This window comes from Aptenodytes patagonicus, chromosome W (assembly GCF_965638725.1).
Source record: "Aptenodytes patagonicus chromosome W, bAptPat1.pri.cur, whole genome shotgun sequence".
Taxonomy (NCBI): Eukaryota; Metazoa; Chordata; class Aves; order Sphenisciformes; family Spheniscidae; genus Aptenodytes; species Aptenodytes patagonicus.
In genome coordinates this window covers 37,092,008-37,118,761 of record NC_134981.1, presented here as the reverse complement: position 1 = coordinate 37,118,761, position 26,754 = coordinate 37,092,008, and the positions used below count along the sequence as shown (strand labels likewise).

Sequence of the window (26,754 nt, the reverse complement as noted above, 5' to 3'; positions counted from 1 at the left end):
ACCAGCCAGCTCCTTACACACAGCTGACCCATTTTATCCTCTTACTCCTCTATTTTCCCACACTTGTTCCAACCCACTTGTTCCACTTTAATCCCTCCCTTTCCCTGCCTTTGATTCCTCCCCTAAACATGCCATGATGTCCTGTACAATCCTGAAATGCTCTTCCTCTGCATCCCATCATGTGTCCCGTACCCCTAGGCAGCAACTCATTCCAAAAGGTGCTCCAGCGTTGACTCATGGTGATGGGTTTTATGCCTGGACAGTGAGGCTGAGGGTCTCCTGGGACAGCCCTGGGAGGGGCCTGGATGGGGTGTTCCTTCTTCTGAGTCTTTAATTCGGGTTCTCTCCTGCTTTTGTGCCCCCGTGCTCCTCTGGGCTTGTGGAAGTGGGCCTTTGATAGGCTGATGACTCCTGCAACAGGCCTGGAAGCAGCTAGGGCCAGGATATTATTTGGGCTCCCTCACCTGCCATCATCTCTCTGTGCTCCTTTGTGGATGTGCAGATGAGCTTTTATCACATAATTTAATGTGAACAAGCTAGCTTGCACAATAGTAACATCACAGCAGTGCTCCCATATTGCTCTGTGCTACCTACCTTGGCTTCCAGCATCTCAGCTACCTCAGCCAGCTAGGGCTGGGTATTTCTGAATCTCACTCCATCATGCTGTGCAATACTCCTTGTAAGCTGCCTACGCAAGCGCACACACACATACACCCCCACCACCACCACCATTGTTGCCTGGACAATTATTTGAAGCTCTTGCATGTTCAGAGGTACAGGGTCACACTGCACAAAGTTTAGTTTCCTGCTTCTTTGAAATTTTTGTTCTTTTGTGGTTGGTTTCAGTCTCCCTGCTAGAACCAAGTTCTTTATTCAACTGATTCTTTTATAGACCTCAAGCAGAGTCTTACCTGAGAATAGACATAGCCCTTTAAGCTCATACCTGATCTTTTCCCAAAAGATAACGTACTGCAACATAGACCTTTTACCTACTGCTTCATCTCTGTCATGAAGGTGTATTTCACTATGCTTGGTTATAACCAGAACTGACATTTAATTTTTTGGCAGACTTGGAGGGGGGTAGTACATGATAATAGTGTCTTTGGTCTTTATAATGGTGTGTTCACCATTTTAAGCATTGTAATATTCACTTTGAAACCTGTGTGCTCATAAGAGATGAGGTAACAGAGGATGTCTTTGCCTAGGCAACACTGGGTTTATTCTCTACTTCAGTAAATGATAGTGTTAGAAGTGGCAGCAATACAAAATCTTATTATACTCTATTGAACTAATAAGCAAAATTTTCAGAAGAATATTTTGTGAACTAACAAGTATTACAAGGCATTTCCTAGGAGCAGAACTAGGCAGCACGCTAGTACTGAAGCAGTGTGCATATGGACATATGCCAGTGTGAACTGTTTAACTTTGCCTTTTCTTCAGGGTTCATTTCAAAGAAAGTAGGATTGAAAAAACTGCATTTTGAACATTTTTTCACATAGTATTTCATTCCATCAAACAAAGGAAAATATTATCTCTGACAGTCTTCTGTCATAATAGTCCAAAACTCTTTTGGAGATTTATTGATATAACTTTACAGTACTTTGAACCATTACTGGAAAATACAGCACTGTTTTAAGATGAGAAAATAGCATTGCTTTAGTTAGCATTCAGCAAGTGCTCTTTTCTGACAAGGAATATATACAGGGAGAACGAGTCTTGCGTTGATCACTGAAAGTAATGGATCATTGAATTCCTGCATTAATCTGCCCCTTTGGTGTCTATACATTATAAAAATTCAAGCATGTTGCAGATTGCCTGCCTACCATACAACTAGAATGTGAAAGATTTACAGGGTAAATTGCTATTGACGTATACCAGGGCAGTGAGACTGAACAAGAATTGCTGTATTCAGCTTACTGCAAACATCAGCTTTGCCTTTTCATGTCTTCAGTCTTCCTGAGGCTAAAGTTCTTTACAAGGACAATGTTATATGTTTTGGATTAATCAAAAGCCTCGGTCATTTGAAAGGTCATGTGTGCAAGGAACAGCAAAATCTCTTTTTTAAATGACCTGTGTGTTGGCTTTTGTGGAGAATTGTGGGAATCAAAATCTATAGAAGCCATTAGTGGAAATGTATGTCTAAAAGAAATCATAACAGTGATAAGCCTATTATACTCTTTGAATCCAAGCTCCTACTGATGTGGGGTTAGGTGGGGATAGATTTGATTGATTTTCAGTCAGTTGTATTTTTGCACTACAGAGTCTTTTGCAAAATCGTTATCAAGGACAAGATCTCTTCTCTTGTTGCTTTTTGCTTAAAAGATTCCTTATAACTAAAAGATGAGACATCATAAGCAAACCAGATAAAAAAGTCTAAGAATAAAATAAGTGGCTTTGGTAATGAAAAGCATTTGAATGCACAGATTCATAGTTCATAGAATGAAAAATCACATCTGGCTGCAGTAAAATGAAGGGTTTTACATTCTTAAGCAAAGAAACTCTGGTAAGGCTCTGGAGCAAAAGTCTGCAAAACAAGGCTGAATGAGTTCTCTTTACACTGGTGTGACGATATTTCTCCAGGTTGTATTTCTTCATTCATCAATTTCTTATAGTTCACCTTTGCAGAATATTCAATTAATTCCTTCAGTGAAGCTTAATATTTTTGCTGTATATTTTGCTTTTTAAACGTCTTCAATATTCTGCCGACATAAGGGGAACCAATTGACCCTCAACTCATAATTTTTCAAAGATAAGCTCTTTTAGAGTCCTTAATGGACTAAAATCCTCTGACATTTGAATTATTAATATTTGCAAAGTTGCTATGGTGACAAATATAGTTCTGGTTAAAAAATAGTAATAATCCTATCTTGCTTAACCACTAATTCCAAAAGAACTCAGCATGGTTCCAAAAGTACATTTCTGCCAAAATGAATGCACGGTGCCCTTTTTTCAGAGCAATTATATCTTTAGTAAAATGTAAGTGTAAAGGGAAGTCTGACCTCCTCCTTGGTCACAGTACCTTATGATAGCCTCCTCAAATTACTATATTTTTTTAAACAGATTTAAAATAGCACAGTATCCATGTCTTGAAGGAAAGATCCAGACAGGCCCAAGGGAACAATCTACAGCACAAAATGCCTGAGGCTTGCTTCAGCTTCTTTTTGGTCATTCTGATGAAGTAAAACAACCCTAAAGGCAGTGTGATCCTTCCCTTTAAAATTCCTCTGCCCAGCACTGCAGACCCATCAGACATGGCTTAAAGGTAAACTACAGCAGGCTGCTTTGACTCATGCCGGGGGGGTCTGGGCCTGTGGGCATTGTCATTGAACCCAGGGGTACAAAGATAGCCTGTAGCAGTTTTTGCCCATGTCCATCCCTCTGGTCTTGCACTAAGCAAAGCCAGCTGGGGAGATTTGATCCATTTTTTGTCTTTCACTAGAAATGGTTGTCGGACTACATTGTGGTCTTTTTTGTGCATGAAGCATTTTGCAGACAGGGATCTGAATATGTAGAGATAACAGCTGTGTTATGAGAAGGGGTCACTAGTGAATTTAACACCTACATAGACCAGCTTCCAAAACACTTAGGTGACAGATTTTTGAAGCTATTTCATCTTTTCTCACAGAGATCTAGGGCTCTGATACACAACAGAATTCCCTTCCAGGGTACCCTCTCCTAAATGTATAGTTAAGCAGGCTAGTTTCTATACCAGTGAAGTTTTCCTGAGCACCCTGTATTGTCCAAGTAGAGAGAAAGAGAGATTCTCTACATCTCTTTCTCTCTCCATTGATCATATGGGGACAGAAGAGATATTCATATCCTACCAAGCACTTGAGTCAGAGCCTAAAGCCAGGCATAGTCACAAGACCAAGGCAAAGTGTAAGAGCTTAGAGTAAGCTTACTGCACCCTGCGTTACTTTCAAGGGAAGTTAGAAGCTGGTAGCCAGCAGCATCACTCCTGGCTGAGCCTGGAGCCAGGACGTGGATCTTTCCTTCCTACAGAGCAGGTCTGAGTATCAGCAGTGGTGGCACTCAGCAGCTGAGAGGTGCTACAAGCGTGCTCCTAAGTTGCCCATTAGTTGCATCGCATTTAAATTGCAGAAGAGAGCTTTGTAGGGTGAGCTGTTTCACCACCAGCACTCAAGGTCCCATGGTGTTTCAAGGCCTAAGATACTCCAATTCAGCTGTAGTCAAGGTTAGGGCTTGTATAATTTAAATGGAAGGTAAATTAAAGTTCAAACTCGACCCCTGTCAATGACTTAATGTAGAATGTAAATGTCGTCCTGGTAGATCAAAGTGGAATGTGCTGGAAAGAAACAACAGAAGGAAGACAGAATGACTTTGAAGTTTTGCTGATAAATTTAGATCCTAATTTTAAAAGGTGAAAGATAAGAAATGAATAAGCTGTTGATTTTGTTTCAAAGCTCTGGGTTTAGATGATAAGGTTTGCATTAAAATGTGAGAATGCTTTTTTTAATTGTGTGGGAGAAAACGTCACTGCTTCTTTCTAAAAATATAGGAAGAATGTTGATAGCAGGAGAAAATGCTAAAAGACTGTCTTGTTTTAACAAGCAAAAGTAAAACCTGTGTTGATATTATTCCTGTAATAATAATTCCTGACAGATAATCCTTAGTTTATTTGACATCCAGAATTAAACAGAATCATGTTACCCTAGATGTCAAAATCAGTATTGTCTTTTTTGCCTTGTTACAATTCTGTTTGATTTAAGGGGAATTTGCTTTGTTTTGACTTCTCCCTCTCTCTCTGTCTCTCTTTTAAGGTCAACTCAAATCAAAACATACTCTTGGGAGAATGCCCAGGTTATTTTGGTCGGTAACAAATGCGACATGGAGGATGAACGGGTAATCTTCACTGAGAGAGGCAAACATTTAGCAGAGCAACTTGGTAAGAAAAGAAATTACAAAAGCTTTATGATTGCTTGTGAGAATGCAGAAAGTAATGTCATTAATTGCTCCAGTACTTGTAATGAAATGTTCGTGATACACTCACTGTAATCACTGTGTATCACTCACTGTGATACACACACTCACCTCTTGCAGAGGCGATCAGCTCCGGTGCAGACGCGTCCCGCAGCTGAGCGGCGGATCACGGCATACAGGGGGGTTTCCTGAGCCGGGGAACCCACAGGGGAGTGCAGAGACCCGCCGGGAGCCGGCAGCTCTCACGAAGGGCGGCTGACGAGGCGTGGGCGAGGCCAGGAGCAATGGCTGCCACCCCCCATTCCCACTAAAGGCAGCCCCAGGGAGCACTAGCGACCAGGATGGGCAAACGGGGCGTGGCACGGCAGTTTCCACGGAAGGGCGCACAGGGAGGGCGCCTCTTCGAAGGATAGGCATTCCACGGGCCGAGTAGGGGACTCGGCGTACATATAACCCAGCAACTGGGTGTCACAGGTCAAGGGCACTCATCCTACCTGACCCTCAAGGCAGAATGGTGGGCACTCGTCTGAGGGTAAAGGCCGTGGCTCCAGCTGGGGGGTCTGCACCATCTACCCCAGCGGCGGCCGATGCCTCCATGCAGATGGAACTGCTGAAGGGAGAGGCTGCAGTGCAGGCCTCAGGCTGCAGGAAGTGCCTAGACCTCTTTCCTGGGGTAGGGACAGGCAGCAGACCTGCCTGCAAAAGGTGTGCCCAGGTCGAGGACCGCCTGCAGCAGGTGGCTGAGCTGCAGGAAGTGGTGAGAAGACTGCGTAATATCAGGGAGGCAGAGAAGGAGCTAGATAGCTGGTTCCAAGCGCAGTCTGCAGCGGACCCACAGCCCACGGCCAAACAGCCAAAAACTTCCCCACCAGCACATGCAGAAGGGAGCGGGGGGGCCAATAATGCAGAAGAATGGGCGGTTGCAAAGGCAAGGACCAGCAGGAGGAAGAGACTTCCCCCAAAGCCTGAGGTGCCCTTGCAGAACCGCTTCACCGCTCTGCAGGCCAAAGAGGAAAGTCCTGTCACACCAGGAGAAGTGCTGGAGCTGAGTAATGCAGCCTGATCTGCCCCCCGCATAACAACCAGCGCAACTAAGGAAAGGCAACAGGTGATAGTAGTAGGCGACTCTCTTCTGAGAGGTACGGAGGCACCCATTTGCCAACCGGACGCACTCTCTAGAGAGGTGTGCTGCTTACCGGGGGCTTGCATCAGGGATGGCACCGAGAGGCTACCAAGCCTCGTACAGTCCACTGACTATTATCCGCTGCTGCTGTTTCACATGGGCACCAGTGACACAGCCAGGAGCAGTCTGAGGACTATCAAGGACTACAGAGCCCTGGGAGCAGTGGTAAGGGACTCGGGAGCACAGGTAGTTTTTTCATCAGTCCTGCCGCTCAAAGGGAAGGGGTTTGAAAGGGCCAGTCGAATCTGGCGAGTCAACAAATGGTTATGGGACTGGTGCCACAGCCAGGGGTTCGGCTACTTAGACCATGGGACTCGCTTTGAGAAACCTGGTCTACTGGGGGCTGACGGGGTCCATCTGTCAGAGGAGGGGAAGAGCATCTTCGGTCATAGGCTTGCCAAGCTGGTGAAGAGGGCTTTAAACTAGAGATGCCGGGGGAGGGGAACCTCAATCCATCCCACTCCTACCAGTTTGATGCCAGGGCCAGCAACAGATGCCCAGAGCCTGGAGAAGGATCACAGGTCAGCCGGAGAGCGCCTGAAGAGCAGCACAAAGGAACTCCAGCCAGTAAGACAGCTTCATCGGGGGCCCAACTTCAATGCCTCTATGCAAACACATGTAGCATGGGGAATAAACAAGAGGAGTTAGAGATGTGCGCACGCCTGCAGGGCTACGACCTTATTGGCATCACGGAGATGTGGTGGGATGGCTCCTATGATTGGAGTGTTGGGATGGAGGGATACAGGCTCTTTAGGAAGGACAGGCAGGGGAGACGAGGAGGGGGTGTTGCCCTCTATGTCAATGTCCAGCTGGAGTGCATGGAGCTCTGCCTGGGGGTGGATGAGGAGCCGACCGAGAGCTTATGGGTCAGGATTAAAGGGAAGGCAGGGACAGGTGACATTACGGTGGGGGTCTGCTACGGGCCACCCGACCAGGAAGACCGAGCGGATGAGGCCCTCTATAGACAGATAGGAGCAGCCTCATGCTCACAAGCCCTGGTCCTCATGGGGGACTTCAAGCACCCCAACATCTGTTGGAGGGACAACATGGCAGGGCATAAGCAATCCGGGAGGTTCCTGGAATGCGTCGATGATAACTTCCTTCTCCAAGTGGTAGAGGAGCCAGTGAGGAGAGGTGCTATGCTGGACCTTGTTCTCACCAACAAGGAGGGGCTGGTGGGGAATGTGAAGCTCAAGGGCAGCCTGGGCTGCAGTGACCACAAAATGGTGGAGATCAAGATCCTTAGGGCACCGAGGAGGGCGCACAGCAAGCTCACTACCCTGGACTTCAGGAGAGCAGGCTTTGGCCTCTTCAGGGATCTGCTTGGTAGAGTGCCATGGGACAAAGCCCTGGAGGGAAGAGGGGCCCAAGAAAGCTGGGTAATATTCAAGGAACACCTCCTTCAAGCTCAGAAGTGACGCATCCCAACAAAGAGGAAGTCAGGCAAAAATGCCAGGAGGCTGACATGGATGAACCAAGAGTTCCTGGACAAACTCAAACACAAAAAAGGAAGCCTACAGAGGGTGGAAGCAAGGACAGGTAGCCTGGCAGGAATACAGAGAAATTGTCCGAGCAGCCAGGGATCAGGTTAGGAAAGCTAAAGCCCTGATTGAATTAAATCTGGCCAGGAACGTCAAGGGCAACAAGAAAAGATTCTATAGGTATGTCGGGGATAAAAGGAAGATGAGGGAAAATGTGGGCCCTCTCCGGAATGAAACGGGAGACCTGGTTACCCGGGACACGGAGAAGGTGGAGGTACTCAATGACTTTTTTGCCTCGGTCTTCACCGGCAAGTGCTCGAGCCTCACCGCCCAAGCCGCAGAAGGCAAAGGCGGGGACTGGGAGAATGAAGAGCCGTCCACTGTGGGAGAACATCAGGTTCAAGACCATCTAAGGCACCTGAAAGTACACAAGTCCATGGGACCCAATGAGATCCATCCGCGGGTCCTGAAGGAACTGGCAGATGAAGTTGCTAAGCCACTATCCATTGTATTTGAGAAGTCGTGGCAGTCCGGAGAAGTTCCCGCTGACTGGAAAAGGGGAAACATAACCCCCATTTTTAAAAAGGGAAAAAAGGAAGACCCGGGGAACTACAGGCCAGTCAGCCTCACGTCTGTGCCTGGGAAGATCATGGAACAGATCCTCCTGGAAGCTATGCTAAGGCACATGGAGGACAGGGAGGTGATTTGAGACAGCCAGCATGGCTTCACCAAGGGCAAGTACTGCCTGATGAACCTAGTGGCCTTCTGTGATGGGGTGATATTGTGGTTTAACCTCAGTCGGCAACTAAGCACCACACAGACACTCGCTCACTCCCCCCACCCCCGGTGGGATGGGGGAGAGAATTGGAAGAGCACAAGTGAGAAAAACTCGTGGGTTGAGATAAAAACAGTTTAATAATTGAAATAAAATGATAATAATAATATGATAATAATAATAATAATAATAATACACAAAGCAAGTGATGCACAGTGCAATTGTTCACCACCCGCTGACCAATGCCCAGCCAGTCCCCGAGCAGCGGCCCCCCCTGGCCAGCTTTCCCCAGTTTATGTACTGAGCATGACGTCACATGGTATGGAATGTCCCTTTGGCCAGTTTAGCTGTGCCCCCTTCCCAGCTTCTTGTGCACCTCCAGCCTTCTCAGTCAGTAGAGCATGGGAAGCTGAAAAGTCCTTGGCTAGTGTAAGCATTACCTAGCAATAACTAAAACATCGGTGCATTATCAACTTAGTTCTCATCCTAAATCCAAAACACTGTACCAGCTACTAGAAAGGAAATTAACTCTATCCCTGCCGAAACCAGGACAATATCCACCCCTTATTCTATACCATCTGCGTCATGCTCAAGGCTCATATTTTCCAGTACATTTTCACTAATCACCACCCCTTTTCCCGGGTTTCTTTTAATATATATATACACACACACAGAGATATCATTCCCTTCGTCTATGGGCCATCCCTCTAAAATGTTCGGTGAGTTCATTTAGTCCATGACTTTGGGCTCCAGCTGTCATAATAATCTTCCAGGGCAGGAAAGATGGAGATGGTATGTAGTGTTGGATTGTTTCATGTTGAAGTCAGTTCTGGTTCCATCATCACCGTGCTTTGCTTGGTTTCACTGAAGTTATTCTTCATTAGTCTGGGTGATTCTTATTGTAATAACATTAGTATGGCATATAATATTATGTAGCACTTAACATCACATAGTTCAGATCATTGGCTATTCTCACCCAAAATCAAATCCCCTTGAGGTACACATCGGACTTCCCCATCCTTCCGCATCACCCACCAAGTGCACCCAGGTCCTTGAGCAAAAGCAATCCCACAGATGGGTTTGCCTTTGCCCGAGGCAGGAATAACCCAGACTGTCTTCCCCAACATATTTTTTATGTGAACTAACAGGGACTTTATTCCCATCTACAGTACGTAAATGTTCTGACTGGGCAGGGCCAGCTCGATTGGCAGATCCCCTCGTGTTGACTAACCAGGTGGCCTTTGCTAAATGCGTATCCCAATGTTTGAATGTCCCGCCACCCATTGCTCTCAGTGTAGTCTTTAACAGTCCATTGTATCGTTCAATTTTCCCAGAGGCTGGTGCATGACAGGGGATGTGATATACCCACTCAATGCCGTGCTCTTTGGCCCAGGTGTCGATGAGGTTGTTTCGGAAATGAGTCCCGTTGTCTGACTCAATTCTTTCTGGGGTGCCATGTCGCCATAGGACTTGCTTTTCAAGGCCCAGGATAGTGTTCCGGGCAGTGGCATGGGGCACGGGATATGTTTCCAGCCATCCGGTGGTTGCCTCCACCATTGTAAGCACGTGGCGCTTGCCTTGGCGGGTTTGTGGGAGTGTGATATAATCGATCTGCCAGGCCTCCCCATATTTATATTTCAGCCATCGTCCTCCATACCAGAGGGGCTTTAACCGCTTGGCTTGCTTGATCGCAGCGCATGTTTCACATTCATGGATAACCTGCGCAATAGTGTCCATGGCCAAGTCTACCCCTCGATCACAAGCCCATCTGTATGTTGCATCTCTTCCTTGGTGACCTGAGGTGCCATGGGCCCACGGAGCTAGAAATAATTCACCCTTCTGTTGCCAGTCCAGATCCACCTGAGCCACTTCAACCTTAGCAGCCTGATCCACCTGCTAGTTGTTTTGATGTTCTTCAGTGGCCCGACTCTTGGGTACGTGGGCATCTACGTGACAGACTTTTACAACCAGGTTCTCCACCCGGGCAGCAATATCTTGCCACAATGCGGCAGCCCAGATGGGTTTGCCTCTGCGCTGCCAGTTGCTCTGCTTCCATTGCTGCAACCACCCCCACAGGGCATTTGCCACCATCCATGAGTCAGTATAGAGATAGAGCACTGGCCACTTTTCTCGGTCAGCAATGTCTAAAGCCAGCTGGATGGCTTTCACCTCTGCAAACTGACTCGATTCACCTTGTCTTTCAGCAGTTTCCGCAACTTCTCATATCGGACTCCATACAGCAGCCTTCCACCTCCGATGCTTTCCCACAAGACGACAGGACCCATCAGGAACAGGGCATATTGCTTCTCATTTTCTGGTAGTTTATTATCCAGTGGGGCCTCTTCAGCACGCATCACCCCCTTCTCTGGAGATATTCTGAAATCTTTGCCTTCTGGCCAATCCATGATCACTTCCAAAATTCCTGGGCGACTGGTGTTTGGGTAGCGGCAGTGCCTGTCGCTGGGGTTGGAGTACCCACAGTGCCTGTCGCAGGGATTTGAGTAGCTGCAAAGCCTGTCATGGGGGCTGGAATAGTTGCAGTTCCTGTCACCGGGGTTTGAGTAGCCACAGTGCTTGTCACGGGGATTGGAGTAGCCGCAGTGCCTGTCAGCGGGGTTTGAGTAGCCACAGTGCCTGTTGCCGGGATTGATCTCTGGATGGTATTCTTAAATAATTGTTTAACCTTAAACAAGATCACAACCTGAACCACATTCAGGAGACAGAGCAATAGGACCATGCTGGTTTGAACATCCCAAGGATATTCAGAATTCTCATGACCTGTTGTAACTCACCTGAAGGAGAAAGGGAAGGTGAAGGAGCGGGGGAAAGTGTCCCCCCATCTCCCCCATAGATTGGTTCCCTGAGGAGAAAAGGTAAAAGGTGTAATTATTAATAGTTTTCGAAAAGTGGCTCCCGAGGTATGGAGATTATGGCAATACTGAGTAGAAATACAGAAGTACAAATACAAAAATTAGTCTCACGACCAAAAATTTTATCACATCGTAAACCAATAGTGTTACACAGTTCAGCAAAATGATATCCTTGGTCCAGCTCCCAGACGTGATAGACAGCACAACAGGGAACATATACAGCAAGTAAGGTGTTACATAACACAACTGTGAGAGCAAGCACGAAACTGTGAGAGTATATTAATCAACATTGTGACCAGCGACTGTTAAACCAATATGATGAATGCTTATAACAAATTTGTCTTAACACGCTCTGGTCAGATCTGTCATTATCTCAACCCTTCATGCGCCACATTGGGCGCCAAAAGGACTGTTGTGGTTTAACCCAGCAGGCAGCTCAACACCACACAGCCTTTCGCTCAGCCCCCCACACCCCCAGTGGGATGGGCGAGTGAATCGGGGAAAAAAAAGGAAAATTCATGGGTTGAGATAAAGACAGTTTAATAGGACAGAAAAGGAAGGGAAAATAATAATAATAATAATAATGATAAAAGAATATGCAAAATAAGTGATGCACAATGCAATTGCTCACCACCCGCTGACCGATGCTCAGCCAGTTCCCGAGCAGCAGTCACACCCCTCCCCCAGCTAACTCCCCCCAGTTTATATACTGAGCATGACGTCACATGGTATAGAATATCCCTTTGGCCAGTTTGGGTCAGCTGTCCTGGCTGTGCCCCCTCCCAGCTTCTCGCTGGCAGGGCATGGGAAGCTGAAAAGTCCTTGACTAGTGTAAGCTCTACTTAGCAACAACTAAAACATCAGTGTGTTCTCAACATTATTCTCATCCTAAATCCAAAACACAGCACTCTACCAGCTACTAGGAAGAAAATTAAATCTATCCCAGCCAAAACCAGGACAATATACAGTATGTTTAAGTAGTTATAGCCATAGGCAGTTATGTCCTAGCCAGGGAAAAATTAAAAAAAAGCCAACAAACCAACAAAAAAAACCTAGGAGAAGGAGAGGAGAGGAGAGGAGAGGAGAGGAGAGAGGAGAGATTCAAAAAACAGTTTACTCATAACGTGAACTAGACCTTTATGCAAGTTGAGAACATTTGGGTTGTGATTTCCAATACCAATAATCCAAAACAGAAAGATGCCAATATCCAACTCCCACTGCTATCAGTTCACCTACTGCACATTTACACAGGTGTAAATAAGATGAACCTCTATTTCATAAAGTCTCCCTCTAGGAGGCAAATGTTGTCCACACAGAAACTTACAGAGCTGTGAACATCTCTGTTCTTTCTGTTTCTGCCCAGCAGTGATATCCTTTCATACCATGAAATGTTTTTGACGTGACACTGGCCAAACTGTAATGGAAAAGCTCCAGAGCATCCTAATATTACTACCCAGCCTGGTTTTTTTCTCCAAATTTGCTGATATCTGGAGAGCCTGTTCAGCAGATGTGCACATCAAACCATGGCATCATTGGAGGTCAATTTCTGTGCTATACTGGGCATGGGGTTGTTATTATTTTTAAAACTGACTGTGGTAAAGGCTCAATCTGGCTTCTGGTGAACATGTGCGTGACTAAGATCTCCTTGTTACTATTCTTATATAAGTGTTTAGGGGAAAGGGTATTATAAGAATGACTGCATGGGAAACAGAAAGAGATGGTGACATTTCACAGTATACCACCTGTGCTGGATCTGATCCCATGCTGGTGTTTTTTATTTTATGTATTTTCATAGCTCACTGACCTCATTTTTTTAAAATAATTTTTCTAGTTGTACAATTGCTTGTCCTGGTAAATAATTTCGTCAGAATAACATATGTTCCTATCGCATCTGTCTAAATAAGCATTACATATGTGTAAAAGCACACCTCAAAAGTATCCATTAAAAATAACCATAAATTAGTCCTTTTAAGGTGACAGAAAAGATTTAACGAGTTATGTCCAGAAAAAATTGCCAACATTTGTGAAGAACTGAGGTTTTTAAACTGCAACAAAAACAAAATGGTTGCCATTGCACCTGCTTTAACAGGGGATATTTTTCTTTGCATAAATTCCTGTCACATTATATATATTTCTATAATCTGTTCTTCCCTCTGTGAGCATTTCTAATATTTATTCATTTTAATAGGAGCTAGGAAAGTGTATTCAATGGAGAAAGGGATCCAAAAATTGTAACTGTATACTTTTACCCCAAATTTAGACCAGGCACTAAAATGCCTGGCACTCTGTAAATTTGCAATGTAGAGTTTGAAGAGTTTTTTTTAAGTCACATAACTAATCTGAATTTCTATTCCTTGAACTATTTTCCTATAGAAAGATTAATGCAGTGAGTTGACAAGCAATCCCTGAGGTCATGAATTTAGCAGGACGAGAAGGAACTTTGCATGTTGTACAGTCAAGAATCCTCAGGTGTAATAACCAATGCTTGCAAAAAAAAAGGGTAATGAGGTAGATATCAAAACTCATGTTTCAGGCTTTAAAGCAGACTCTAACTCCTGGGATTTAGAATTCAGTCTTTATGGAAGCAGATTTTCCTCTATTCCCATCTTTATGTACTCTGGTGTTTTCCTTTCTCTGATATATGTCCTGTGGCTATCTCAAGGGCAGATTATTGTATTGGATAAATTGTGTCTCTGATCCAGTATGTCAATTACTGTACTCAGACTACACACAGAAATGTTTATATGTTTTCTGTACAGCTGCAATCATTTCTTAAATCTGCTCAGAGATTGTGGGAGGTGATGTCAGGAAAAGCAGAAGAACGAGTTTCCCTGACTTGTAGTAAGTGCTCTGGCCATGTTGGCCAGTTTGAAGGGCACGAGTTGTGTCAAACACTTGGCACTGTCTTTTCTTTCTCTGCCAGTGACTTGATAACATCTCTTGCAGACAACTTTTAAAAATAACGATATAGATTTTTGTGTCCAGCAAGACATTTTAAGACTGTGGGCCCTTTGAATGCCATGGTCTGCAATGTTGGTTACAGCCACAATTACAAGCAAGCACAACACGTGAGTGCTATACAAAGAACACATTGTGAAACACTCTGTTCTCAAGCGTGGTTTTATTTTTAGCCCTGGTTTATTTGAAGTCACTGAGAAAATGAATACATGTACATTTTGGGCAGGGTTTTCAAAAGGTCAAAAAGAACACCGGGCATTTAGCCCTCCAGGAAACATGGTGTCCTGTTGAGAACAGCGTTATCGGAAAATTGTGGCTGCTGACCTCTTTGAAAAGTGTGGCCTTCAATTTTATTAAGGAGGTGTAATCAATCATTTCTTTAAATCTCAGTGCTGGTTTATTTCTCAAGTGTAACCCCAAACAAGTGGTTTAGATCAACCGGCAATAGGTCTCATTACCTGCTAAAGTCTGGCTAAACTAGTCAAGTATCCTGTGGTAGCTCTGAGTAGCTCTCCTCATGACACTAACGGGAGTTCACAAAAGAGAGAAGGAATGGTTAATAAAACCAGATCTGACCTTGAAGGGAAATTAACAGAATGTTTATGAAGACAGAATTTGTCTCATTTCCATTTTACATTTTTTTAAAGTTTGTTGTTAATGACATAGGCCATAACAATGGTGATATGACCACAGATCATAGCTGCAAGCAGCATACGACCTTACCTACAGTAATGGCCAGAAGTAGGTGCCTTGGGAAAGGTATAAAAGGGCAAACATATAGTGATACTTTCCCAGACTGTAGCAAATTATGTTCATGGGCAGTATCTTTATATTCAATAGCCCTTTCATGATTTTTTTCCATGGACTTGTCCAATGATGTCTTTGAAATCATATAAAATCTTACCATCCACAATATCCTTTAAATACACACAGTTTATCTGAGTTATCTGCTTCTGCTTTGAATTGGCCACTTGCTAGTTTTATTTGATGTTTCTTAACTGTTATATTCTGAGAAGCAGTGAACAATTGTTTCCTCTTACCTGTTCTGTACCACTGTTGGTTTTAGAGACCTCTATGATACCCCTCCTTTTTCTCCAGGCTGAAATTCCCAGACTATTTCATCATTCCAGACACAAAGACCATCTCACACCTTAGCCATTCCTTGTCACCCTATTCAGTACTTTTTCTAAGTGGTACATGTTTTTTTGAGACATTAGTTCATGGTTGTTTAACATATTAGTGTCATTAAAAGAGTAATGTTAGAATGAGATGAAAACAGACAGGATCAAATAAATTCAGCTGAGTCATGTAACTTTACCTCACAGAGATATCATACCAAGAAAATATAGAAATGTGACAAATCAGCCAGTAGAGAAAACAAATTAACGTAATGGTAATTGATGTGGGGATCACAGCAATCATATTTAAACAGGTTTATTCACTAATCACTAAAAAAAAGGGTGTGGAACATAATGCTTATGCTATTTTGTCACTTCATGAATGTTTACTCTGAGCACTACATGCATTGGCTATCAAGTGAAACCCCAATATAGTCAGCACTTACATACTTTAAAGCATTTTAGTAAAAAAGGCTTGGAACTTCTTGCAAGCAAAATACATGCACACTTGCCAGCTGCGTTACTCACACAGCTTTTCTAACATATTCATCTCATGCATCTCAGCTAAGTTCAAAGCTTCATACGTTCATAAAAGTTTGGTGTCACTTGTCAGAATAGAAATAAAAAGAATGACTCACAGATGGCATGAAATTCTTGATTCCTTTTATTTGTGGTCTGCATGATATATTGTGATCTACATTCTGGCAAAGGCTTAGCAGGCAGAGGTGTGCGCAGAGCTTTGAATAGACACTGAGTAACTGCACACGCAAATGGATGGTTGCATATGTAGTTTGACATACAGTTTCCCCATTTATTTATGCCGTTTGGCTGTGCCTGCAAATTAGTGCCCAGGGATTCAGTGTGCCTCCACAGTTTGTCATGCACAGAGATGGTCATTTTATCCCTCAGATTTTAACACATAGCTTATTTTGCATATTTTGGGTCTTTTTTTCCCTCTCTCCATCCTTTCTCTTCTCACCTCTTTTGTGCCATTTCTTCCTTAAAGTCTTTATTTTCAGCTTTTTCTTTCTTTCCTTCTCTTGATTCCCAGTGCTTTGAAAATATGTTCCACCAAAAATGAGAAGAAAATTTCCCACTTCAAACCAAAAACTATTCGCCTTGCCTATTTTGTTTTCATTTTGTTCTTGTCTTAGGCATGTATATACATAATGGTTGTGCTGGGGAGATGCCAGAGACCCGATTCAGGGGTGATTAGATTTCTTCAAATTAAACCCATTTAGCACCCCAGCAAGCCTGAAAGCAGAGTGTTTGTCAGTGCCGTGTGCTTATACAGGGTGTAATTTGGTACCCAGCACTTCTATGTGATCTGACCAAGCCTGCAAGACTAGGCCTGCTCCTGAGATGGAGCACAAACATGACTGGTTTCTGAATCCTGCCAGGGCTGGGGCACAAGACAGCAGCTCTGCAGCATCAGGACTGGGGTGAACCTTCACATGCCTTGGGGTATGAGGTCTGTGGGTATTAGGCATCCGTGTATATAAGGCATCTGTGAGTACACTGGGGGTATTAGGCATCTGTGAGTTTAGGCAGCAACTGAAGAAGCATTTTTTGGGCTGTAATTTTGGCATCTAAATCGGGAATCAAGCAGGACTTGGCACCTCAACACACAGCTAGAACAGCAAGTTCTGTGTTGCCTCCGTGGCTGGCTGGAGGCCATGGTGCAGAAGGCAGGGTCACCAGCAGCTTCAAGAGCATGGACATATGGCTGTGACTAACTTGGCATTAAAAACTGAAAAAGATTGGGTTGTGCAGGAACACTGCCTGTTCATAGTTCCACCCTTCACCCTTTTTATAGCTCTTTTTAAAGAGCAAAGGTTAGTGCCAGAGGAAGGAGACAGACTAACAGCACTGACAAACACCAGTCTTCTGTTTAGTTACAACACACACAGGGTATTGGCAGACCAGTTAAAGGCTCCTGTCCCCAGGATGTTTTTTACAGGGGGGAAATGCAATCTGCTGTTTCTTTCACGCACTTGGAGCTGCATTACAGGAAAGTTACTTAATGACAATAAGAAGCAAGGGATTGTTGTGGTGTTGAGCTGCCTGCTGGGTTAAACCACAACAGTCCTTTTGGCGCCCAATGTGGCGCATGAAGGGTTGAGATAACGACAGATCTGACCAGAGCATGTCAAGGCAAATTTGTTATAAGCATTCATCATATTAGTTTAACAGTCGCTGGTCACAATGTTGATTAATTTACTCTCAAAGTTGTCGTGCTTGCTCTCAAAGATGTCTTATGTAACACCTTACTTGCTGTATATGTTCCCTGTTGTGCTGTCTATCACATCTGGGAGCTGGACCAAGGATATCATTTTGCTGAACTGTGTAACACTATTGGTTTATGATGTGATAAAATTTTTGGTCGTGAGACTAATTTTTGTATTTGTACTTCTGTATTTCTACTCAGTATTGCCATAATCTCCGTACCTCGGGAGCCACTTTTCGAAAACTATTAATACTTACACCTTTTACCTTTTCTCCTGAGGGAACCAATCTATGGGGGTGTCCTGGTTTCGGCAGGGATAGAGTTAATTTCCGTCCTAGTAGCTGGTACAATGCTGTGTTTTCGATTTAGGATGAGAACAAAGTTGATAACACACCGATGTTTTAGTTGTTGCTAGGTAATGCTTACACTAGCCAAGGACTTTTCAGCTTCTCATGCTCTACCGACTGAGAAGGCTGGAGGTGCACAAGAAGCTGGGAGGGGGCACAGCCAAACTGGCCAAAGAAACATTCCATACCATGTGACGTCATGCTCAGTACATAAACTGGGGAAAGCTGGCCGGGGGGGCCGCTGCTCGGGGACTGGCTGGGCATCGGTCGGTGGGTGGTGAGCAAATGCATTGTGCATCACTTGCTTTGTATAGTCTTTTCTTATTATTTTATTTCAATTATTAAACTGTTCTTATCTCAACCCACGAGTTTTTCTCACTTGTGCTCTTCCAATTCTCTCCCCCACCGGGGGTGGGGGGAATGACGGAGCAGCTGTGTGGTGCTCAGTTGCCGACTGAGGTTAAACCATGACAGTCCTTTTTGGCACCCAACATGGGGCATGAAGGGTTTGACATAATAACAGATTAACCGGAGTGTATTAAGGAACTTATATCTGTTAATAGTTGTGGGTCACAATGTTGGTTTCTCTCTTCTCGATATTGATTTGTATAATCTGCATTGTGCTCTTTTTTTTGCTGTACATGTTAAAGATTGGTGTTGGTTTTTGCAGTTTGCTGTGGTCTGCAGTGAATAGTGATGTTTCGCTTCTGAGGTTTTTTTTTTTAAAACATTGACCTTAACGTTACTGTGGTATGTAAATTTCGCAATGAAGCCGTTACTGCACCACGGATACCATTTCGTGGAGACAACTAGCAGTTGCAGTGACTTTTCTGAGAGTTTTTTTACGGAGGAAATACAGAATGGCAGTGTCACTACCTTCTTCTGTGATGTTTCCTCCTTCATTACAGTAACTTTTCAGTATTTTGAACATCCTTGGGTAGTTAAGATACTTCTATTAATACTTCTTTGGAATATTGTTTTGGTTTTGTCTAAAGTTGGTAAGAAATTTAAGAATATCATCCAGAGATCTGCCCCAAGGCTGAATAGTTATGAGTGGCAGGGTGTGTGGGACAAGATGGGCAAGTACCTAGGCCAATGGGCACCCCCAGTGTTTTGGAACTTCACCCCTGAGCAAGTGCAGAATCCTGAAGAGTTAGTAGAATATTTGGACAAAGTATGCTGTCACCCTGGCAACTCCAGAGAGACAGATCACTGCAACGTGCTGGGGCCTGGCCCATGCCTACCGAGCCCTGTTCAACACCATTCAGTACACTCAAAGGGAAGAGAAGGTCTCTGGCTCTGACAGTAAAACGACACGCACTGCGACCACTCCGACACCAGCAACATGCTCTGCAGCCACTCAGACACCAGCAACAGGCTGTGCGGCCACTCCAACCCTAGCGACAGCCCCCGCGGCCAGTCAGACCCCGGTGACATGCTCTGCAGCTACTCAAACTCCGGCAACAGACCCTGCGGCCACTCCAACCCTAGCGAGAGGCCCCGCGGCCACTCAGACCCCGGTGACATGCACTGCGGCCACTCAGACCCTGGCGACAGGCCCTGCGGCCACCCAGACCCAGGCGACAGGCCCTGTGGCCACTCAGACCCCGGCGACAGGCCCTGCGGCCACTCAGACCCTGGTGACAGGTCCTGCGGCCACTCAGACTCCAGTAACGCCCTGTGGCTGAACCAAAGAACCAGCCTGTGCCGGTATCAGTCGCCCCTGTACACAAGAAGAAATCTTGGAAGCGGAAGTCCGCTCGTTTAGTAAGGGAGAAAGAAGATTCTTCTAAAAGGGAGCCAGAGGAAGATGTGTACGAGACAGACGACCCTGGAGAAGGGCCATCACGAGAACAGCAGGAGGAGAGCCGGCCGCTGATCGCGGAGGAAGAAGAGGAAGAACTCATAAACGCGGCAGTGACCACCCGATCTCTATCCCTGAGTGAGCTGCGAGATATACGAAAAGATTTCAGCCACCGTCCAGGTGAGCATATTGTCACCTGGCTGCTCCGATGCTGGGATAATGGAGCCAGTAGCCTGGAATTAGAGGGTAGGGAAGCCAAGCAGCTGGGATCCCTTTCTAGGGAAGGGGGCATTGACAAAGCGATTGGAAAAGGGACACGTATCCTCAGCCTTTGGAGGCAACTCTTGTCAAGCGTGAAGGAAAGGTATCCCTTTAAGGAAGATGTCATATGTCGCCCAGGCAAGTGGACCACCATGGAGAAGGGTATCCAGTTTCTGAGAGAATTAGCTGTGCTGGAGATGTTTTATGATGACCTGAACAATGAACAGCTATCCAAAGATCCAGATGAAGTCAAGTGCACGCGACCCATGTGGCAGAAGTTTATAAGGAGCGCACCATCGTCATAGGCCAACTCATTGGCAGTGATGACCTGGAAAGATGGAGAGGAACAAACAGTGGATGAATTGGCTAGTCAACTCGGCAATATGAGGAAAGTCTCTCTGCCTCCCTCGTCTCAGCTGTGGAGAAACTGTCCCGGGAGATCCAGCAACTCAGAGAGGATAGGCCCTACTCCCCACCTGTCCGGACCAGTATCTCGGCTATTAGGAGTCAGCGTTCTTTTGCTCAAGAGAGAGAATATAAAGGGTACACACCACGGGGCACCCTATGGTTTTATCTGCGTGACCATGGAGAGGACATGAGGAAGTGGGATGGAAAACCTACCGCAGCCCTAGGGGCACGGGTACGTGAATTGCAAGGGAAAACAATCACAGAAAGAGGTTCTTCCAGGAAAATTGCTGCTCCAGTTTCCAGCGGGCAGTTCCCGAGACAGAGTAGAAGGGCTGATCTTACTCCTGATGTTAATGAAGAAACTTCTGACTCGTATTTACAAGAAGTGAGAAATGAGTACTGTGATGAGGATTAGAGGGGCCCTGCCTCCAGCCAGGGGGAGGAAAGGGACAACCGGGTTTACTGGACTGTGTGGATTCGGTGGCCTGGCACATCAGACCCACAGGAGTATAAGGCTCTAGTAGACACCGGTGCACAGTGTACCCTAATGCCATCAAGCTACAAAGGGGCAGAACCCATCTGTATTTCTGGGGTGACGGGGGGATCCGAAAAGCTAACTCTATTGGAAGCTGAAGTGAGTCTAACTGGGAATGGGTGGCAGAAGCACCCCATTGTGACTGGCCCAGAGGCTCCGTGCATCCTTGGCATAGACTACCTCAGGAGAGGGTATTTCAAGGACCCAAAAGGGTACCGGTGGGCTTTTGGTATAGCTGCCTTGGAGATGGAGGAAATTAAACAGCTGTCCACCTTGCCTGGTCTCTCGGAGGACCCCTCTGTTGTGGGGCTGCTGAAGGTCGAAGACCAACAGGTGCCAATCGCTACCACCGCGGTGCACCGGCGGCAATATCGCACCAACCGAGACTCCCTGATTCCCATTCATGAGCTGATTCGTCGACTGGAGAGCCAAGGAGTGATCAGCAAGACTCGTTCACCCTTTAACAGTCCCATATGGCCAGTGCAAAAGTCTAATGGAGAGTGGAGACTAACAGTAGACAATCGTGGCCTAAATGAAGTCATGCCACCGCTGAGTGCTGCTGTGCCAGACATGCTAGAACTTCAATACGAATTGGAATTAAAGGCAGCCAAGTGGTATGCCACAGTTGATATTGCTAATGCATTTTTCTCAATCCCTTTGGCAGCAGAGTGCAGGCCACAGTTTGCTTTCACTTGGAGGGGCGTCCAGTACACCTGGAACCGACTGCCCCAGGGGTGGAAACACAGCCCCACCATTTGCCATGGACTGATCCAGACTGCACTAGAACAGGGTGGAGCTCCGGAACACCTGCAATACATTGATGACATCATCGTGTGGGGCAACACAGCAGGAGAAGTTTTTGAGAAAGGGAAGGAAATAGTCCAAATCCTGCTGAAGGCTGGGTTTGCCATAAAACAAAGTAAGGTCAAGGGACCTGCACAGGAGATCCAGTTTTTAGGAATAAAATGGCAAGATGGACGTCGTCAGATCCCAATGGATGTGATCAACAAAATAACAGCCATGTCTCCACCAACTAGCAAAAAGGAAACACAAGCTTTCTTAGGCGTCGTGGGTTTTTGGAGAATGCATATTCCAAATTACAGTCTGATCGTAAACCCTCTCTATCAAGTGACCCGGAAGAAGAACGATTTCAAATGGGGCCCTGAGCAACGATGAGATTTTGAACAAATTAAAGAGGAGATAGTTCATGCAGTAGCCCTGGGGCCAGTCCGGATGGGACAATACGTAAAAAATGTGCTCTACACCGCAGCCGGGGAGAATGGCCCTACCTGGGGCCTCTAGCAGAAAGCACCAGGGGAGACTCGAGGTCGACCCCTAGGGTTTTGGAGTCAGGGAGACAGAGGATCCGAGGCCCGCTATACTCCAACTGAAAAAGAGATATTGGCAGCATATGAAGGGGTTCGAGCTGCTTCAGAAGTGATCGGCACTGAAGCACAGCTCCTCCTGGCACCCCGACTGCCGGTGCTAGGCTGGATGTTGAAAGGGAGGGTCCCTTGTACACAATATGCAACTGATGCTACATGGAGTAAGTGGGTCGCACTGATCACACAATGGGCTCGAATAGGAAACCCCAGTCGCTCAGGAATTTTGGAAGTGATCATGGATTGCCCCCCAGAGAAGGGGGTGACGCGTGCTGAGGAGGCTCCAATGTATAATAAACTGCCAGAAAATGAGAAAAAATACGCCCTGTTCACTGATGGGTCCTGTCGTCTTGTGGGAAAGCATCGGAGGTGGAAAGCTGCTGTATGGAGTCCGATATGAGAAGTTGCGGAAACTGCTGAAAGACAAGGTGAATCGAGTCAGTTTGCAGAGGTGAAAGCCATCCAGCTGGCTTTAGACATTGCTGACCGAGAAAAGTGGCCAGTGCTCTATCTCTATACTGACTCATGGATGGTGGCAAATGCCCTGTGGGGGTGGTTGCAGCAATGGAAGCAGAGCAACTGGCAGCGCAGAGGCAAACCCATCTGGGCTGCCGCATTGTGGCAAGCTATTGCTGCCCAGGTGGAGAACCTGGTTGTAAAAGTCCGTCACGTAGATGCTCACGTACCCAAGAGTCGGGCCGCTGAAGAATATCAAAATAACCAGCAGGTGGTTCAGGCTGCTAAGATTGAAGTGGCTCAGGTGGATCTGGACTGGCAACAGAAGGGTGAATTATTTCTAGCTCGGTGGGCCCATGACACCTCAGGCCATCAAGGAAGAGATGCAACATACAGATGGGCTCGTGATCGAGGGGTGGACTTGGCCATGGACACTATTGCGCAGGTTATCCATGAATGTGAAACATGGGCTGCAAGCCAAGCGGTTAAAGGCCCTCTGGTATGGAGGATGATGGCTGAAATATAAATATGGGGAGGCCTGGCAGATCGATTATATCACACTCCCACAAACCCGCCAAGGCAAGCGCCACGTGCTTACAATGGTGGAGGCAACCACCGGATGGCTGGAAACATATCCTGTGCCCCATGCCACTGCCCAGAACACTATCCTGGGCCTTGAAAAGCAAGTCCTATGGCGACATGGCACCCCAGAAAGAATTAAGTCAGACAACGGGACTCATTTCCGAAACAACCTCATCGACACCTGGGCCAAAGAGCACGGCATTGAGTGGGTGTATCACATCCCCTGTCATGCACCAGCCTCTGGGAAAATTGAACGATACAATGGACTGTTAAAGACTACGCTGAGAGCAATGGGTGGCGGGACATTCAAACATTGGGATACGCATTTAGCAAAGGCCACCTGGTTAGTCAACACGAGGGGATCTGCCAATCGAGCTGGCCCTGCCCAGTCAAAACTTTTGCGTACTGTAGAAGGGGATAAAGTCCCTGTAGTGCACATCATAAAAAATATGTTGGGGAAGACAGTCTGGGTTATTCCTGCCTCGGGAAAGGCAAACCCATCCGTGGGATTGCTTTTGCTCAAGGACCTGGGTGCACTTGGTGGATAATGCGGAAGGATGGGGAAGTCCGATGTGTACCTCAAGGGGATTTGATTCTGGGTGAGAATAGCCAATGCATTAAATTGTATGATGTTAATTGCTATGTAATACTGTATATCATCACTTCTGTGGTGGCTATATGCCATATTAACAGTATTACAATAAGAATCACCTAGATAAATGAAGAATAACTTTGATGAAACCGAGCAAAGTACAGCGATGAGAGAACCGGACAAATGCAGTGATAATGGAACCAAAACTGGCTTCAGCATGCAAAAAAAAAAAATCCAACAGCACACAGCATCTCTCCTGCCCTGAAGGACTGTTATGACAGATGGAGCCCAAAGTCATGGACTAAATGAACTGAACGAACATTTTACAGGGATGGCCCATATACTAAGGGAATTATATCTGTGTGTATATATCAAAAGACAGGAAAAGTGGTGGTGCTTAATTGGGATGTATTGGAAAGTGTGGGGACCTGGGCATGACGTGTAGATGGTATAGAATAAGGGGTGGATACTGTCCTGGTTTCGGCTGGGACAGAGTTAATTTTCTTCCTCGTAGCTGGTACAGTGCTGTGTTTTGGATTTAGTATGAGAATAATGTTGATAACACACGGATGTTTTAGTTGTTGCTCAGTAGTGCTTACACTAGTCAAGGACTTCTCAGCTTCTCATGCCCTGCCAGCGAGAAGCTGGGAGGGGGCACAGCCAGGACAGCTGACCCAAACTGACCAAAGGGGTATTCTATACCATACGACATCATGCTCAGTATATAAGCTGGGGGGGAGTTAGGCGGGGGAGGGGTGACCACTACTCGGGAACTGGCTGGGTGTTGGTCCGCGGGTGGTGAGTAATTGCATTGTGCATCACTTTTTTTGTATATTCTTTTATCATTTTTATTTTTATTATTTTCCCTTCCTTTTCTGTCCTATTAAACTGTCTTTATCTCAACCCACGAATTTTTGGGGTTTTTTTCCGATTCTCTCCCCCATCCCACTGGGGGTTGGGAGGGAGTGAGCGAATGGCTGTGTGGTGTTCAGCTGCCTGCCAGGTTGAACCACAACACCACCCTAAAGGATGGATAAATATCTTAGCATTTTTGTTAATGTTTACATTAGCTCTCTCCACAATAGTGATAAAGCACTGTTCTTTGCTGAGATAATAATAGCAAAGTCCTATTTTGGGGCTTAATATTATTTCAATAATTTTCTTAATGTAGTCTAGTCCTTGGGCTTGTTTGGACAGCATAGGTCCCATCCAGCTGGTCTACAAAGCACAGCACAGTGTAACCAGATCTGCTACCATAGCTGCCATTGCAGGATATACTTTTATAGTGGTTTAGCCCCAGTAGGCAGCTAAACATCACACAGCCGCTTGCTCACTTCCCCCACAGTGGGATGGGGGAGAGATTCAGAAGGGTAAAAGTGAGAAAACTCATGCGTTGAGATAAAGAGAGTTTAATAGGTAAAGCAAAAGCCGCACGTGCAAGCAAAGCAAAACAAGGAATTCTTTCACTCCTTCCCATTGGCAGGCAGGTGTTCAGCCATCTCCAGGAAAGCAGGGCTCCATCATGCATAACAGTTACCTGGGAAGACAAACGCTATAACTCCAGATGTCCCCCCTTCCTTCTTCTTCCCCCTAATTTTATTGCTGAGCATGATGTCATATGGTGTGGAATATCCCTTTGGTCAGTTGGGGTCAGCTGTCCCAGCTGTGTCCCCTCCCAACTTTCTTGTGCACCCCCAGCCTACTCACTGGTGGGGTGGTGTGAGGAGCAGAAAAGGCCTTGACTCTGTGTAAGCACTGCTCAGCAATAAGGAAAACATCTTTGTATTATCAGCACTGTTTCCAGCACAAATCCAAAACATAGCCCCATACAAGCACCTATGAAGAACTTTAACTATATCCCAGCCAAAACCAGTACAACTTTGAAGAACAACAATGATCACCAGCTACTTTCAGCCCAGTTTCTTAGGAGAGATGACTTTTGCAGTCATGCCATGTGTGCTTGTCTCTCTCTTTGAGAGAAGGGTAGAGATCTCAACGATATTAACAGTTCTGAGGAAGTGGACAACTGAGCAGAGGAGAAAGGTCTTGCAGTTGCCTTGACTGACAGCCTGCAATGTGAATGCAAACCCTATTAGATACTGTTCACAGCAGGCAAGAAGATGAGTGCCTGTCAGTGCCCCCTCAGAACTGACCACGGGATGCAAATCCAAGAAAATAAGGCATCATTAGCTCCTCTCCTTTATATACTATGACATTGTTAAATGATTCATTCCCATGGCTTCCTAGTCTTTGCCTTTTGTACACCGCTGTGTTACAAAGGGAGTAGCTTCCTGCAGCCAGTTCTTGCTCTGACGTTGCAGTCTCATACTACTCCTCAAAATACTGGATTGAACAGGGCACTGGCAAGATCAGCACTAAGGATCACATTTCAAGCTTTGTCTTCAAGGAAGGATAGCTATGGCAGGAACACACCCTTGAGGACATCTGTTAACCATAACATCAGGAGTGGTAAATAAAATTGTCTTGGTTGTGGACAAACACTCTGAAACCAGAAGGTCTTCCTGATCAGCTGGTGAAGCATTAACATAGCTCTTGTCTGTATTGGCTGTGGAACTGTGCTTAAAATGCGTTAGCTAGTGTGTCCTCTTGATGTCACATTTTCTCAGGAAGATGAGAGGGTGCAGGATGTTCTTCCCTTTGCATATGGCTCTCCTTTCTGTTTTTTTTCTTCCTTATTTTTTGAAAGTGGGCATAAACAAGTGTTAATGAGCATGGATGAAGGAGCTTCTTCAGAGCCAGTACAAGTGTGAGGCAGAGAGGGGATAAAGTCGGTAATTCAGGCTGCTTATGTGTTTCAGGGTGGTTATCTAAAC

At 45.7% G+C, this 26,754-nt stretch overlaps 1 protein-coding gene across 1 annotated transcript in view; it reads left to right on the top strand.

Annotated features, from left to right (window-relative positions):
- LOC143172022 (ras-related protein Rab-3C-like) overlaps positions 1–26,754 on the top strand; it is a 218,220-nt gene that overhangs the window by 165,672 nt on the left and 25,794 nt on the right. The window contains exon 4 of the mRNA XM_076361237.1: positions 4,782–4,906. Within this exon, the coding sequence (XP_076217352.1) occupies positions 4,782–4,906 (125 nt within the window). The remainder of the gene's footprint in view (positions 1–4,781; positions 4,907–26,754) is intronic.